The 18,521-nt window shown below is 48.4% G+C and overlaps 1 protein-coding gene across 1 annotated transcript in view; it reads right to left on the bottom strand.

Annotated features, from left to right (window-relative positions):
* LOC133346429 (immunoglobulin superfamily DCC subclass member 4-like) overlaps positions 1 to 2,790 on the bottom strand; it is a 346,604-nt gene extending 343,814 nt beyond the window's left edge. Inside the window, exon 1 of the mRNA XM_061557994.1 lies at positions 2,118 to 2,790. Within this exon, the coding sequence (XP_061413978.1) occupies positions 2,118 to 2,199 (82 nt within the window). The 5' untranslated portion in view covers positions 2,200 to 2,790. The remainder of the gene's footprint in view (positions 1 to 2,117) is intronic.
* Between the last annotated feature and the right edge of the window lie 15,731 nt (positions 2,791 to 18,521).

Raw genomic sequence — 18,521 nt, 5'->3', positions numbered from 1 at the left:
GGTACCTTCATTAAGTGAACACGTGGAACACGCGCGTGATTAGGTTTCAAATAACATATATTGAGTATCCAAACACTCACGCACTCACAACAACAAAAATTTATCAAGGTGCAAACCTGAAATTGTTTTCTCATACCACTGCTGGTGGAATCGCCCCTCTAGAGGGAGCTCAAGAGAGCCCCTATAGACGGTGTTTTTGGCCTAATCTTCCACACTGGCCGGACATCTTGAGGGGAATTGGAGTATTAGATCGACACTAAGCATGGGAAAAACTAAGGTAAGTTAAGTCACGTACTGGGATTATGGAAATGCTTTAATGGGACACTTGGACCGGGAGGAGCAAAGGAATGCCACTGTGTAGATAAGCCCATTGTTACGTAAAGCAACGCACCTAATTGATCGCAACGTTCGCCTTACCATATACAGTCCAGCATGTCTGTTACAAGGCAGTGGAGACTGACGAAGGTGGTGCTATTTTATTTGTGCGTGCGTTCTACCGCCAATGTACCCTCAATTTCGTTCGCATTTGATGAATACTTAAGAAAATGTCTTTGGTCCCCTTGCAACAGTGGCGCATTAAATCTGCCTGTCCCGCGGTACTGTAATCGGGAGTTGAACTTGACCTTCTGTGGAGGACGCGTGCCTTAGACAATGCAGTCTCTTGGCTACAGCTCCGCAAGTCTGGTGTTCGCTAAACAAAAAAAAATCGTTCTCAAATCTGGTACAATAATAACAAAAGGCGGCGGCGGCAGTGTGGTCCACACTCCTCCCCTTCCACACAGCCACAGAGAGAGAGAAAGAAAAATCCAACCCGCGAATTAAATCGAGCTGGTTTTTTTGTGCGTTACTCGGGCACCATCATCACAGTTGCGCTCCTAAATTCGCCAGATGTGAACGATGTTTTTTTTTTCCCCACGCGCTGGTTACATAACACGATTCAATGGGGAGGGTTTTGGGGTTGTGGAGCGAGGTGGAAAAGGGCGGTTGTTGCACGCCACAATAACATTCTGCAGAGAGGCCCATACTGTAGATCGTCGTGTGTGTGTGTAATGAATATAGCGGTGTTACGTAACAAAGCACACCGTGAAACATTGACACATTGTACGCATTCTCAATAGGCAGCCTGTTAGGACGGCACAGAGGAGCGGAATGTGTGGGACCCGTTGCCAACCTTCCTATCGTGAGCAGGGCTGCTTTGCTCGCCCCTTTGTGCGGAATGTTTATATGCTGGGGATAAGCACAGTGCGGATTAAACAAGGGCGCAATTTTCTCACGTGGTTCAAGCACGGACGGACAAGATAGCGGGCCTTGGGAAGAAGGAGAAAAAGCCTAACTGTAATCACCGCTGCTTGCCAACCAAAACACGTGTCTGGCTGGCACTCATCCATTCCATCACAATTGTGCACAAACGGCTCGCATGTATGCGCAAAGGATGGCGATGCATGTGGAGGCATACACTCATCTCAAGGGGTCAAGTTCAAATGACAATAATTGATTGATTGATGAGCAGTGCTTTCGCCTGGGTATAAGCGTGTGCGTTGCTGTGCTGATGCCACAGCATGAGAATGCGGTGGTCCTGTGGCATTCATCTTATTAAACAAATATCCAGCAGCATTTCACCTGCGCATGTCCCAGTTCCAGGAATCTCACCCACCGCAATCCGCCAGTGTCTCTTTCAGTTGCGTCTCCCAGTGTTACTTTCCACGCACGGGCCCTTACGCACTCCCCACGCATCTCGACGTCTCTCTAAAATAGTCTCCTCGTAATGTTAGAGCGCAACTTTAATTGGATTGTAGCCACGTCTCAAAAATACTCGAGCGATTTCATCACGCAATAAAGCAGCCCCCCCCCCCACCCAAACCCACCACCACCACCACGGGAGATGTATCGTCCCTGTCAACGCATCACTCGATTTTTTTGTTTTTACAAAAGCATACGACCGCAATCTCTCCCCAGCTCTTCACCACACACGGGGCACCACTTTGGGTCGCGACTCCCACGTGCCAATTGCCATGCAACTCTCCAGGTGCGCTCACGCGCGCGTGTCAATCAATGCTGGCATCCCCCGTCTCCCTGTTCCCTTTTCCTCCTGCAGCCGCCGCTTCCTCCTCTCTTACCTTCCCAGAGCAGGACGAGTGTCCCGAAGGCGACTTGCAACAAGGCGATGCTGCTGCTGGTGGTGCCGCCTCTTCTCGCCATGTGAGAGAGATGTGGGGGGGGGGGGGGGGTGATCGCAGGACGTAGAGGCTATGGTTCGCTGCTGGTGCCCGCTACTCCTTTGTGCGCACGCAGCAGCTACTACTGCTGCTACAGTCGTGAGAGATTCACCTTGAGCACTGTCACTTTCTGCCGTCTCACTCGTCGCTGATGCTGCTGCAGCTGCTGATGTTGCTGTGTCTGCTGTCGCCACTGCCGCTCAGCAGCACATGGCGCACGACACCACCCTGGCCGCGTAGCCGCCCCCCTCCGCACTCCGCAAAGCTTCGCTACTCTCCATCCAGACGCGCTTCGCCACCACTCGCCGATCTCTCACTCGCCCACCACGCTTCCTTGCACCACGAACTGTGATCGTGGCCGCACGGGAGATATCCACCCGACCGCGATGTACGCCCGCTGTGACCCCTCTGCGCGCGTGAACCACGTTACGTGTCGCCGAGCATCAGCCAACTCTTCATCTATTTGCGCGGTGAGTGGCACGAGATGGGCATTGACGCTGCAACAGCACCGACGACGCTATTGCTGCTACCACACTACTCTTCACCACGCTAGCAGTGACTGCACACACACACAAACGCGCGCACGGACAACCCCCCAACTGCAGCGCTTATGCAACAGCAGGCAGCAGTGAGTGGCGCGCAGAGCGCCCAACCTCGTCTCCCCGTCTCCCTCCATCCACCATCCCCCCACCACCACCGCCACCACCGCCACTCTAGTCACGGAGCACGTCACGAGCACCACCAACCACCCCATGTCCAGGATAATGAGCTGCTGGCTCTGATGATGTCCATTGGCGCTGTACACAATTCGTACGGCATCATTTGCAATCTTACGCGTTCTATATACCCCCCCCCCCAAATGTGTGTTTTTGTTGCGTGTGGATACGTGAATTGACTTGATACCAAACGCGTTTAAACAATGTTACAAATTGCTGAGGTTGTGTTATGATTTTTGCAAGGCTTTCAGAAATAAGTTGCTGTAACTTGGTTTCACATCCATGGGTTTGTTGAATCGTTTGCACCAAACCGGTTTACTGTATTTTTGTCTTCTTCCACGTAAAAGGGGATTTATACCCCACGTGCCAATCGTGTAAATAATACCCCTCGCTTGTTAGTTTTATCGCATTACTCTCTGAATTAACTTTAGAGCAATACATTAATTGATGATTCCAAAAATAAATAATGGCGTGGGTGAACAAACTTGTCCTTCATACAACACTTTACAACTACAACCATTGGTCGATATGTCAATCATCACCTTTAATATAACCAATACATACATCAACTAGAAATATAGAGTCTCTCGCAAGACAGACCCGGAGCAAGGCACACCGGATAGACATATTCATCGGAAAAAAACCCTCGAATATTCTCTACATTTGCAAGTAGAAAATGTTTTGCATTTTTCGCACACAAAAGCCTGATGTTGTGGGGAGACAAAGTCACGTGGCCTCCTTACATAGCAGTGGCCACAGTCGCCTGATCACGACATGCAGGCATTGTCCTGTGCATGAACGTGCTGAATTATTTAGTAGGTATACAGTGTAATTATTAACATTCATGTACAGCCCGTCGAGAATCGTGATATGGACGTGTTTGTGCCAAATGAAGCGGCACACTTGTGGCTGGGGGCTTCTCACGAGATCAGCAGTCCGCGTGTTTGCTGGTGATTACCAAAGCGCTTCGCCCACTACGATGGGAAAAGTTAAAGAGATCGTGACATTGCCGAGGGTAGCACATTTAAATGATGATTTGTTTAAACCCACAAGTGCTTGTAACGGTACTTTTGTCAAGCCGCTGCTTGATGAGGGTCTCACCAAGCCGTGCAGATCGATGGGGTTATTTAACCATACTTCACCGCGCTGGTCAAAGTGGGGTTGTGAAGGCAGGAAGCACAGACGTGGGAGCATATAAGTACAATCCAACAATTGATGTATTTATTTTTCGAACTGGCCCTCTGCTACCCACAGTGTAGCTCCGCACCTAAACTAAGAACAATGTAGATAAATAATTGCCCTTATGTTCATCACAGTTTTGCCAAAGTCTGCATCAAAGAGTGGAAATACATTTCAAACGGGGCACACCTGTACCGGTTAAACGATGGACACGTTAATGAATCGGTGATATAAGGCTGGGCGAAAGAACGTTTTCATCACATGTACGGGTTATTTTTAGATCCCTCATATTTTTTTGCCGCGGGTGTTGACGGTGGCGCAATGATTAATAACACTGTGCACATGAACTCGGCGACCTGAGTTTGATTCTCAGCCACGCCTAGCATCAGTGGCGAGTGATAAATGACCCCCGTATCCTGTGCCCCATCGTCAGCCACCGGCATTGAGCAGCAGAAGCAGCAAGCACCGTGGTAGCATCAGGGTTACGAATTGTGGACACAAAACTCCGCATGACCGGCACGGTTTGAGGAATTCTTCATCCAGCGGTGGATTGGCCAAATTGTCCTAAATGTTTCTTTCATGTATTTCTGTATGATTATGTAATGCAATTAAAACATATATTGGGTTAGTATGACATAATAGTTTTAAATGGGTGAAATAATTTAACACGGTACCCTTATCATTGGTTTTGAAAATTGCATAACACATGTTGTCATTGTATTGATATCAACACCCTATATTGGATATTTGTTGATCCAGGATAATAACAGATACGTTGAACTTGTTCTTACTTCTGTTGTTTATTGCCTGTAGTAATGATAATAGAGCTGGCATGTCGCCTGGTTGTGAGCCAGTGATATATCAAAGGGTTACAAAGCAGCAGTGTGGTGTTCTGGGTCTTGCTATTCCATATTGTACCCTGGGGTGAAATTCTGAAAAAAAGATCAATACATTTAATCAAAACTGGTGCAGTCCTCTTGCTAGGTCAAATATTGACTATGATTTAGGAATGTACCTATTTTAGTACTTTAATGCAAATGATAATGCTAAAGTTATGAAATAGAATACGATCTGCAACAAATTGAAGTCCATTATTCATGAACTGTTGGAAAAATGTGAGCAGTCATATCACATTGTCGTTTTTGTATATTTTAAAGTAAAATAAAAACGTGTATCGGAGGAAATGTGAAACGTGCTGTACAACTAACGGACAATTAAATTTAGATTTAAGTAATGTTATTATTTAGCAGTATTTTCGAAGGAAACCTGGGTGCATTTTTACTCATCCTTTTGAGCTATGTCATAGCAATTTGTAAACTCAATCATTGTGTAGAGGTGATACGCGCTGGGATTAGAGATCGTATGCCAGCGCGTGATGATTGGCTGTGTAGGCGGTGACGTGCGCTGACGGTGGAGGATCAGGGGTCAGCGCGGGGTCGTGGGTTACGGGGTACTGATTGGCTGTGGGCCGGTGACGTGCTGAGAGGGAGTGATCGGGTGGCAGCGCGGTGTGATTGGTGGAGGAGTGTTAACACGCGCTGGGGAAAACGGATCGTAGAGAGAGTGCGTCGTGATTGGTTCATTAAGGAGCGATACTCACGTTGAAGTACGCATCAGCTCCGCCTCTCGTGAGCAGGGGCTATAAAAGGGGATGCACACAGGCGTGAGGGCAGTGTGTGTAACCAGCGAAGAATGAAGACGGGGATGAAGACCTAGGGCCCTGCGGTACCTAGTCCCGCTGTCCTAACGGGACCGGGACTCTGTGTAACCCAGAGGCGAGTGTAGTGTGTGTAGCCATAGGCATAAGGTCTACACGAGCCGAATGCAGTGTGTGTAGCCAGGGACATAGGGTCTACACGAGTCGAGTGTATTGTGTAGCCAGGGACATAGGGTCTACACGAGTCGAGTGTATTGTGTAGCCAGAGGCGTAGGGTCTACACGAGTGAAGGGTATCGTGTGTAGCCAGAGGCCTAGAGTTTACACGAGAGTAGTGGAGTGTGAAGTCGGAAGAAAGGAGACTACACGTTGTATTTTGACACGTAAAGATTTAATAAAAAGTGTGTTCCCGTCAAGAAGTTCCTGCCGTCAATTCCCATACTTCAACTGGCGTCAGAAGTGAAACGGTCTTCCAAGCATGGATACAAGGAGGAACCGTCGGACCCACGGGATTGACCACGGGGACAACCTCGACGACGCGGGCCAGCTGGCATCGGGGAGAGAGGAAGAGGAGTTGCCCACGGGGCAGGATCCGCCGACGGCGCCGGACGAGCGACGGGGGACTGATGCCGTGCTTCGCGAAGCGCACTCCCGTCTGGCGGAGCTGCTGCTCGCCGCCGCGTCCATCCTGGCGGAGATCAGCTCGTCGGGAGGAGCGGGAACGGCGGCCGACGTTCTGCAGGGACGCCCTGCAGATTCCCGCCAAAACGATTTGCCGATGGCCGCCATTTCATCTGCACCGACTTTTGGCGGGAACGGCCATCACCACGTGGCAGCGGTTCTCCATGCGCGCCCGCTGACGTCACCAACGCGTGCGGCGGACCGCCATCACACACCCGCCGAGGGGGCCGCCATCTTACACACCGACGGGGCGGCAGAGAGGAAGCACGAGGAGGAGGACGACTTCATCTTTCAGCAGCGCCTTCCCACGTTGTCAGCCTTCAAGGCGGAAGGCGGGGATTGGAGCCAATTTCAGCGCAGATTTTTGGCGCATCAGGAGATGTCCGCCTGGTCCGACGCTACGGCACTGCGGGCACTGCCTGCCATGCTGGATGACAACGCGCTCGCGGCCTTCACGTCCGCACGCAGGTCGGACCGCTCCACGCTCAAGGATGCGCTGGCTCTCATGGCCAAGGTCTATGGTCCTCCCTCGGCGTGCCGCCATCATTTTTATGCAAGACGGAAGGCGGACACGGAGACCGTGCTCGCCTACCGCACGGCGTTGCTTGCTCTCGCCGACGCCGCGTTCCCTCGTATGGACGAGGAGGGCCAAGATGCCATGGTTTTGGAGCAGCTGCTCAAGTTGGCGCAGGACCTGGGGGTCCCCATCAACACGGCCGATGAGACCGATATTTCATCATTACGGGTCGCCACAAGCATACAAGCGCACGAGGTCCTTCAACGTAAACAGGGAGTCGTCTGCAACGCTGCCGTGGCCTCAACTCCGGGCCCAGTTGTCACCGTGCCCCAAGTCGTCAGCCCACGAGAGGAGGCGTTCATCGCGGGACGACCGGGGGACTGGAGATCGGGGGGTCGTTCGCCTCTGCGAGCGGCCCGCAAGCTGGAGCAACCGAGATCTCCGACGACTGTCATCACCTGCTATAACTGCGGCCTCCGGGGCCACGTGGCCTCCGGTTGCCGCGCCCCACGTCAGCGCGCCATGGGACCTCGGCTGGACGACGACCAAGGCCCCAAGTCGTCCCTGCAAACCCCGGCAAGTCGCGGCACCTCACATGCTCGGCCCGCATACTCGGCACATATGGGTCGTCGCGTTGCGGCGGGGGAGAGCCGAGTAGAGTTCGGGGATTCGGTTCAGAGAGGGCGATTCGGCCGGGACCGGGGAGACATTAAATGGTCGGAGTTGGGGCACAGAATAGTGGCTGCCTCAGCGGGTTCATCCGTCGTTACCGGATCTATTGATGGGGTCGAGGTCAGGGTGTTAGTGGACACGGGGGCATCGGCGACTATTATATCGGATCTCATTTATAATATTCTCCCTGTACAATGTCGTCCGCTTCTTCCGGTGGATGTGCCATTTTACGCCGCTAACGGGGGATCGTTGGGCATTATCGGTCAGATTAGGGCGTCCATTTGCATTGGTGATATCAAATTGTCGGGACCCGTTTTTGTTTCGTCCTCCCTGGCGGTCCCTTATCTATTGGGCACTGATTTTTTGGCAAAAATGCCCATCAAAATTCTCATTGATCAGCGTTGCATTGAACTACCATCGGGTCGCCGTATTTCATTTTTGATGAGCCCTAATGAAATTCGGACGGCGTGCGCTACCATACAGGCGTTAGCGACACAGACCGTGCACGTGCCTCCGGGTTCACAAATGTTAATTCCCCTCCGGTTGCGGAAGCCATGGGTGAAGGAGGCCTCGGAACAGGGCATGCTTTTGGGTCCTTCTAGTAGGGCTGTTGGAGGTCTCGATTTGTCGGTGGCTCACACTTTGGTGGGGGCTGACAGGGATCCGTTTGTGATGGTTTTAAACGCTGGGGCGCGGCCGGCCGTCATTCAGCAGGGCACCGTGCTAGCTCACGCGGCGCGGGTCCCTGCGGAGGAGAGGCTGGTTGCGCAGGCGGATCCGAGTCCCACGAAAAACGTTACATTGAAGGAGGACCTCGATTGGGTTGATTCGCTGTGCGCGGACTCTGACGATTTATCAGCGGTACAGTTGGGTGCGCTGCGCGGGTTGCTCATTGAATTTTCGGATGTCTTTAGTAAACATAAGTATGACATTGGGTGCACGGACCTGCTACGCCACCACATTGAAACGGGCGATGCGGCACCGGTCAGGCAAAATCCCTTCCGACTGAGTCCTGCTGAGAAGGAACATGTTCAGTCGGCAGTTAACGATATGCTAGAAGCCGACATTATTTCGCCTTCCTCCAGTCCTTGGGGAGCACCTATTGTGCTCGTTAAAAAGCAGGACGGGTCCCTGCGATTTTGCGTCGATTTCCGTCGCCTGAATAAGATCTCTGTGGCCGACGCGTATCCGCTCCCCAGGATGGACGAGTCTCTCGACGCATTGTCTGGTGCGCGATACTTTTCGACTCTTGATTTATTATCCGGATTCTGGCAGTTGCCACTCGACGAAGAGTCTAAGCCTAAGACCGCATTTCGGACTCCAGGGGGCCTGTTTCAGTTTAACCGGTTACCCATGGGACTTCACTCCTCTCCGGCGACGTTTCAGCGTCTTATGGAATTGGTTTTGTCGGGCTTGCAGTGGGATACGTGCCTCATTTACCTTGACGATGTCATTGTTTTCGGTAAAACGTTTGAAGAACACCTCCAGCGATTGAGGGGGGTGTTCTTGCGAATGCGATCGGCTAAATTAAAGTTTAAACCGGCCAAATGCCACCTTTTTCGTAAATCCGTGAGGTACTTGGGTCACATTGTCGACTCTTCGGGGATTTCTACCGATCCTGCGAAGACGGACTGTGTCAGCTCGTGGCCAACGCCCACGTCAGTGTCAGACGTACGCAGTTTCATCGGTTTTGCTTCGTATTATCGCCGATTCGTTGAGCACTTTGCCACCATTGCAAAACCCTTGCACGCTCTAACGGCGAAAGGAGTGAAGTTCCGATGGGGACCGGAGGAGGAGGCTGCATTCTGCTCCCTCCGGGACGCCTTGGTTAGGGCCCCACCCTTGCGCTATCCGGACTTCGCGAGTCCCTTCTTGCTAGACACGGACGCTAGCAACACGGGCATTGGGGGAGTGCTGTCCCAAGTCGTTGGAGGGGTCGAACGGGTGGTCGCCTATGGTAGCAGGGTGTTGTCGCCGGCAGAGCAGCGCTACTGCGTCACCCGTCGCGAACTGCTTGCCATTGTTTTTTTTGTACAACAATTCAGGCCATATCTCTATGGCCGTCATTTCACGGTCCGGACGGACCACGCGGCGCTCCAGTATTCATTGCGGGTCGCCCAGCCCTCGGGCCAATTGTCGCGGTGGTTGGAAGTCCTCCAGGACTATCAGTTCACGACTACGTACCGTAAAGGCTTGCGACACACAAATGCCGATGCCCTGTCGCGGTTGTTGCCTTGTCACAAATGTGCGTGCTTATCGGGATCGGCGCGCTGTAAACCGCCGGTTACGGAAGGTAGGGAGGCGTTGGTTGCGGCCGCGAGCACACCAATTGGGGATGGTCCCGCTACCCCTGGGGGTCAGGACTCGCTGCTCTCAATGTCATTGATTGAGTGGGGCCGTCTCCAAATGGCGGACAGCTCCCTGCTGGCATTGCGCCGCAAGACGGGGGGTTCCGAAGGTAACCACGACCGAACTGGCTCCTACGAGCTTAAGCAAGGCCTATTGATGAGATGGGACAGTTTGTCCCGGCGGCATGCGATTGTGGTGCCTGCTGCTGTGAGGGGGAAGGTTGTCTTGGCCGCACACGAACGCCTCTTGCATTTGGGAGTTAACAAAACGCTTGCCCTGCTTCAGCGTGACTATTATTGGCCGGGAATGGGGGGTGACGTGGTGAATATTCTGAAGGGTTGTGTTGAGTGCGCCAGACGGAAACCACCGCCTGTGCCAGCTAATCCACCGCTGCAATCCATCCAGGTCTCGCGCACTAACGAGCTCGTTGCACTCGATATTCTGGGGCCTTTTCCGGTTACGCCTAGGGGTAATAAGTACCTGTTGGTGGGGGTCGAATATTTTACCCGGTGGCCTATGGCGTGGCCACTCGCCAACCAGTCGGCGGCGGCTGTGACGGACGCCTTTGTCCAGGGCTACGTCCTGGACAAGGGGGCTCCCGAACGCTTGCTGACTGACCAAGGGAAGAATTTTTCGAGTAAATTACTGCAAGAGGTGTGCGACCTGTTGGGTACCAAGAAGGTGCGTACCTCCCCGTACCACCCGCAGACGGACGGGATGGTGGAGAGGCTTAACAGGACATTGACTTCTATGTTGTGCCAGCAGGTGTGTGAGGCGCATGTTGATTGGGACCTGCAGGTCCCTGGGGTCCTCTCCGCGTATAGAATGGCCCCCCATGCAGCTACGGGATTTTCCCCGTTTTATCTGATGTACGGTCGGGAAGCCGACCCGCCCATGGAAACGCAGCTGGGTCTGTCCGCACCATGAGCAAATTCGAAATTGGCAGAGCATATTAAATTTAATATTCATAAGCTGACAGAGGCAAGGGAGGCCGCACGGCTTAATTCACGGGCTCGCCAAATTGCAAACGAGCGGTTGCGGGCACGGAAGGTGTCCGTGCACAATTGGGAACCAGGTGACAGGGCCTGGCTGCATTGCCCGCAGGCACCTTTGGCTACGTCGCCTAAATTGTTGAAGCCGTGGCGGGGACCCGTGGAGGTCGTGCGGGTTGCACGCCCCCAGTGCGTTCAGATAAAATGGGGAAAACGCCGTTGGTACGTCCACCCCTCCCGACTGAAACCGTTCTCGCCTCCGTATGGCCTCCCCTTGTGTCATGAGGGCCGAGCATGTGACGTGACCAGCGACCCTGAGGGGGAATTGTCTTTGCCTGCTCCTCACATGTCTCCGCCTGATCCGCTCCCAGGTGTCTCGGAACTGACAGCTGCCGACCACCGGCGGCCGGATCCTGAGCGGCCGGAGCCACCGGACGGTCGCCAACGTCCCGTCCCATACGACGGACCGGCCAGACGGACTCGCGCTAGGTCGCGCTACTTTGTGTGACCTGCCACGTGAGGAGTCGAGGCAGCCGGAGCGCCTCGGCACTGCGTTTAGTCACAGAGACACTTGGCGCGTTCGTTTTCCGGTGTTCGCTTTTATTGTGTTGTTCGTCGGGCTGTATATTGCTTCATATTTAAGTGTTGTTGTTGTTGCGTTACGGGGCACACTGAGAGGTGGAGTTTCTTTGTTACTGCATTGACGTTAGGTTGTGTTGTTGGTTAACAGCCGGGCCGGCTGCAAGCTATGTGGGAGGGGGTGATGTAGAGGTGATACGCGCTGGGATTAGAGATCGTATGCCAGCGCGTGATGATTGGCTGTGTAGGCGGTGACGTGCGCTGACGGTGGAGGATCAGGGGTCAGCGCGGGGTCGTGGGTTACGGGGTACTGATTGGCTGTGGGCCGGTGACGTGCTGAGAGGGAGTGATCGGGTGGCAGCGCGGTGTGATTGGTGGAGGAGTGTTAACACGCGCTGGGGAAAACGGATCGTAGAGAGAGTGCGTCGTGATTGGTTCATTAAGGAGCGATGCTCACGTTGAAGTACGCATCAGCTCCGCCTCTCGTGAGCAGGGGCTATAAAAGGGGATGCACACAGGCGTGAGGGCAGTGTGTGTAACCAGCGAAGAATGAAGACGGGGATGAAGACCTAGGGCCCTGCGGTACCTAGTCCCGCTGTCCTAACGGGACCGGGACTCTGTGTAACCCAGAGGCGAGTGTAGTGTGTGTAGCCATAGGCATAAGGTCTACACGAGCCGAATGCAGTGTGTGTAGCCAGGGACATAGGGTCTACACGAGTCGAGTGTATTGTGTAGCCAGGGACATAGGGTCTACACGAGTCGAGTGTATTGTGTAGCCAGAGGCATAGGGTCTACACGAGTGAAGGGTATCGTGTGTAGCCAGAGGCCTAGAGTTTACACGAGAGTAGTGGAGTGTGAAGTCGGAAGAAAGGAGACTACACGTTGTATTTTGACACGTAAAGATTTAATAAAAAGTGTGTTCCCGTCAAGAAGTTCCTGCCGTCAATTCCCATACTTCAATTGGTTTAACATTATTGAAAACAACGTGCATTAAAATAACACCAGCATGCTAACCGTATGAAAAGTTAACATTTAATTCAAGTCACAATTGGCAAATACGCTACACCTACATAACACATTTTTGTTTGTACGTTTCAGAATTATGAACATTTTATGAACATTTCATGGGTAGAAAGGGCTTGAACAGAACCATAAAACTCAGGGGTTTGAGGGTTATTGGCAACAGAAACATTGACGTCTTCTGAAATCTCACCTCACGTACAATACATGTGTTTTTTTAAAGCATAACCCAGGAGTGATTTCCTCACTTTCGATGTGCAACCAAGAACATAACTCTGATAATGTATGCACTGTCCTTGAAGTTGATTGGTCCACACCAGAGACAGCTTTTCTTAGAGCCTAGTCTCACATGGGTTGGACCAGATGACGCCAAAAGGCGTACAACTCAAAGACAATGCATCATCAGAGTATGAGAGCTCGGGGTAAGCATTTACAGCATTGGTACCTCATTTGGCAGTAAAAAAATGATAATTGTTTTTTTTTACCCTTTCATCTGGCAACAAAACTGACAAAAAAAAACAATTATCATTTTATTACTGGCAAATGAGGTACCAATGGAAGAACATTTTCTTTAAGGCGTTTTCTTCATTCCAAAAGTAAATACTTATCGAATGTTCAACCTATGTTTGTGGTAAAATACATTGTAATTTGAAAATAATATTTACTCGAGGTGCAAGTTTAGATTAAACATGATTTTGTGATTCTGCATCGGCAGCGGTGCACATGCATAATTACCAACACATTCTTCGTCATAATGGTAATAATAGCAATGCTAATTTTCATTTTTATCCAAAAACACCTCGCCAAGTCTCAAGATCATGTTTCAGGAGGGTCATGAATGTGAATATTGTGCAATTCCTGAATGAGAATTAATTGGAAGAGGGTAAGAAACCAGAGTTGATAGGCAATATCCACGAATCACACAAGGGGATAGAAATGAGATGTCAACATGAAAGGTTTTACGATCCCACCTGCCGTACTTTTGTCTTGTCATGACCCTCCTTTTCCTCCAGGCCTGTGTTGTTACCACTTTTCCATGACTGCAAAAAAATATTTTTTTTTATGATAAATCGAATCATCATTCATGCAGCAAAAACAGATTTTGCATGCTTCCCACACTTTTTGCTTGCTAAAAATTTCTCACATGCAATTATGTAATTACATCTCATGCCCATAAATTATGCTTTTTATTCTACTGTAACACTGTTCCATTGATCTCTGGAGACACAAAGGAACTGTACCCTGAAAGCAATACAAAAAGCTTCAGTTGAGAATTTGCTATTCAGCAAAAGCTAACACGAATACATAATTTTCAATGCACTATTCTTAACCTTTGGATGCATTTAAATGAATAATTTTGGTTTTTAATATACTGTAATCCAATATTAATATTATGGTGTAAATCGATTCTGTGTAAGGCTGGCTGATCTTCCAAATCGGTCTAAATTGGGTAAATTCGAAATCTGAACTGACCTTAGAACATTGTTATGGGAAAGATTACAAAATACATAACAGAAAAAAACTAATTTCCATAGAAAGACAACTCGAGGCGACTTGAGGACATCTGTTTTTTTTCCTAATTTCTCCCAGAACTCGACTTAATAAAGCACTTGAGTCATTGATTGATAAAAAAAGAAGTATAATTTGCAGGATTTTCCAAGTTACTCAAGTAATCACGTGAGTTGGGCAGGTCTTTCCCACAAATGTATGTTTTTTGGACCAAATTCTCATGCATAATTCAAGTCAGCGTGAGGAGCAAACTCAGCCAGAATAATTTGGGCTCCTGCCCACATTTCCAGCTAAACTCAAGTTGTCTAAAAGCATTGAAACGGGCTGTGTGGAGTGGAGGAGTGCAGGAGTGGGAGCTCAAGTATGTACTCGAGTTCTGTGGCTCATAGAAACAGGGGTATAAATGAGAGTCTGTCCAATTTAATTATGTCAACAGTAAATATCTTAAATCTTGACTTAAAGCTTTCGTGACTGCAGGAATTCATAATCTTTGGGTCTTTCGGTAAAGTCACGTAGATAGGTTGAAAGAAAATTACCAAAGACTACGACGTTTCGATCACAACACAAGCGATCGTCGTCAGGAGGAGAAAAGAGGGGGGAATGCTGCTGAGGCAGACTGTTTTAAAGGTTTAAAATGGGTGTAGCCCAAGGGTCATAAACGAAGTGGGCGGGGCTTACATTAGCACATTACAATGGCCACCTCCGCGCCCTCGTTGTGAAGGTCGCCCTCTGATCTTACATAAACATGCTAATTTCTCACATTAACATCACTAAACCCCGCGCACTTAGTTTATGGCCCTTGGGCTACACACATTTTAAACCTTTAAAACAGTCTGCCTCAGCAGCTTTCCTCTTTTCTCCTCCTGATGACGATCGCTTGTGTTTTGATCGAAACGTCGTAGTTTTTTGTAAATTTCTTTCAACCTATCTTCGTGACTTCACCGAAAGCCCCGAAGAATAGTGATATCTTAGTTTAACACGTAGGCTTTCGTGACCAATATTATCTATAAGAAGTTTTTGGATTAGATTTCGTCAATATAAATGTGTCGTTAAACCCACCACCACAAACTGTTAGGGTTTGTCACTTAAACAAAACATGCCAATTCGTTACTAGTTCCGCACACCGTTGTGTTGGAGAGTAAACCTACAACATTTGCAGTTTGAGTACAACTATCATCATCAGGCAGACAATTCTGGCTGTCTGCCTGATGATGCTAGTTGTAATTACTGGCGAAACGTCGTACTCGAATTGTAAATGTTATGGGTTTACTCTCCAACACACCGGTGTGCTGAACTAGTAACAAATTGGCATGTTTTGTTCACGTGACAAACCTTACTAATTGGCTGTGTGAGGTGGTGGAAGGCTTAACGACACATTTATATTTACGCGATCTCACCCAAAAACCTCTATTAAAGAGTGATGTCTTAAAATGGGTTGTCTTGCTGCAACTTATTTAAACTACTTTGTAATATCGTAGACAAAAGATAGGGTGCCGCTAACCTGCACATTTATTGAATGACTATATCTGTTGCCATTAAATGTCTTGCCTCTTGAACTTATTGCCTTCCCCGGCAGCTAACTTCAGAATAGGATCAACAGCCAAACCCCTACTGTCTTTTCTCCTATTGTATCTCTGCCTATTCCAAATACTTTCGTGCACTCAAGCCAGATGAACTGTTAAGTTGAAATTACAAAATAAATGTAGAAGTATAGAACCAAAATCACACCACGGTTTATCTTCAAATTCAAATGGTCAATCCGCATGCTGCGTCAGTCATTGAGGTTATTTAACTAAACTTAATGCTGGTCCATGTGGCTTGGTGAAACATGGGCTCAGGAATAGTATAGCTATCACTTGCCAATGATGTTGGGGCTGGAAATCAAACTCACGTTGCTAGGTTTATAGTGTAACATAAGCTTGTACACTTACCACTTTGCCATTGGTCCCCTCATAAATGATGCACAGAATCCAAGTCATTGAAATACTTATATTCAAATTATAATGTGGAATTTTCCCACTGGATGAAAGCCACAAATGGAGAATGGCCACTGCCCCAATATTCACTTTACCACGGAATCATTTTGACTTGATATCAACATTTTATATATTAGTAATGTGTTGACTTGTGCAATACTACACGTCAATCCGTTGTACTGTAGCTCTGTCACTGCAAATTTCACAAATAGGTGAAACCACCTCTGTATATTATGAGAGCTTTGTGTTTCCAAATGTGTTTCCAAGGACAACCAGTGTTGATTCTATACAAAAGCAGGGCTGGAATGGGCTGCAGGGTGTCCGTCCTGGAGTTGAGCCAACTTTTAGTTAACCCAACCTATATCTCAACTCGAGTTGGTGACTGGCTGAAGTCATAAAAGACTGCAGGTACAACAGGTAGAGGTGCCGCCTGAAACACATGGGGGGAGGTTGGGCTGGAGCCCAAGGGCAGGTGCGATTGAGGCATATCAGAAGCCGAGGCCAAGACATCGGGAGACATGGGATGACAAGATCTGGGAGGAGGTGGTGGGGCATAGGGGAAAGTGAGTGTTGGGGTTGTGACAGTTTACCCCCATGGTGATTTTAGGAGTCGTTGCAATTCAAGGTCTTCGTTTGATTTAAATATTTAATGCAGCAGCCTGTAGCAGCTGTAGCGTTCACACAAAACATGGACAAATAGAACAACATTGTTTCTTAAGCACACCATTCAGGAATTCAGGGCAGTTAAATTAATTGTATTGCAATTGTAATTGGGCCCAGGAATGTATTGATAAGTGATATTGTGGCATGTTCTCATAAGAGCAAAATCTCCCACAATGCAATGTTTCATCAACATTTTATAACAATTTATATATATCTTAAATTTTGTTAATTTATAAATGTTTGACAATTGAAGGGTGTGTCTGTCATTCAGTTGCTATTATTTGGCATCTATTCATATGGCTATTTAAAGACTGGTCATCAGAAAACATTATTAAACGTTCTAATCAAGCCTTATGGTGTTAAGTGCAGTCTCCAAACGCATCCACTCTCACTCTCTGGCATCTGTAGTAATGTGCTATGAAGAAGGGGCATTGTCCGAAACATACGTTATTAATTAATGTGTTTTTATTGAATGCATATATTATGAGCTACAATAACTAACATTATTGCGAGAATTGAAACGTACATGTAAATGTGAGGTCTTTACTATAATTACTTGTGAGGTGGTTCATATGAAGCTGATAATTGGTTCTTTACCCTTCTATCTGGCAACAAAACTGACACCTTTTTACAAGGAGTCATGTTTGCATAGATACAAACAAAAGACATCACTCTGATAATGTGCACTGACAGTGCACATTATCAGAGTTATGTCTTTGTTTGTATTTATGACTGCAGGTATTGCGGTCTATGCAAACATGACTCCTTGTAAAAAGGTGTCAGTTTTGTTGCCAGATAGAAGGGTAAAGAACCAATTATCATATTTTTACTGGCAAATGAGGTCCCCATAGTGTCATATGAAGCTCTTTAAGAATGCCTAACTGCTTTTGGTTTTAGGTCTGTACAGGTATCCCTCGATTTGCATTGGGTTTACGAAATGTCGCGTTAACGCAATTGACAACGACGGACACTTTATGATTGACGAAATCGAATTTCCGTGCGAACGAAATTTCACGCGGCACGCGCGGCGAGATCAAACAAGAAGCTCCCGGGAGGCTGCGTCGTCTTCCATCCTCGGCAGTGTCGCGGTGTCCCTGCAGTGCAACAGGAATGCCTCCCCACGTCACCTTTCCAGGCATTCCAACATGCACAAATAAACCGTTTTGAGTTCCCTGAAAAGGTATTTTTATTATTATTATTCAATTGTTTTAATAATTAAGTTCTTTATTATTTTTGTATTGTGAAAAGTGATGTAGGTGCATATTTTTAGGTTCAGAGTCTTCGTCGGAATAACTGTCCGAAACACATCTCAAATTGTTTTGTTCTAAATTCATATTAAAAGCTCTTTTGATTTACGAAATGTTGTTTAACGCGTGCGTGTTTTTCAAGAACGTATCCCTCTCATACATCGAGGGATACCTGTATTCCACATTTCCTCTGAAGTCAATTGTACCAGACGACTTTAAGGTCACCCACCCAGCAATGACTCACGTTTTCTACAGGCACTGGGTAGCCTTACTCTTGCCGAAGCTGAATCCTTAGCTGCAGTTAATGACCTTGAGAAACTTGTTAACCAAAATCCCTGATATAACTCTTGGTATGTGTTTGATCTCACCGACCAATTTCTTCTATTTTTTTTTACATCTATGCTTTTTTACCGCGAAGCCAACCTGATAGTTATATCATCATATTTAAATATATCACACTGTATCAAAGCCACAACTTATAGCTATAGATTTGTAATTACTAATCTGCTTACCAACGGCATCTTGAACACATTTTTATCTCATATTCCT

The sequence above is a fragment of the Lethenteron reissneri genome, chromosome 24 (assembly GCF_015708825.2).
Source record: "Lethenteron reissneri isolate LAM-NWPU_2019-01 chromosome 24, ASM1570882v1, whole genome shotgun sequence".
Classification (NCBI taxonomy): domain Eukaryota; kingdom Metazoa; phylum Chordata; class Hyperoartia; order Petromyzontiformes; family Petromyzontidae; genus Lethenteron; species Lethenteron reissneri.
This window is presented reverse-complemented; position numbering and strand designations above follow the sequence as displayed.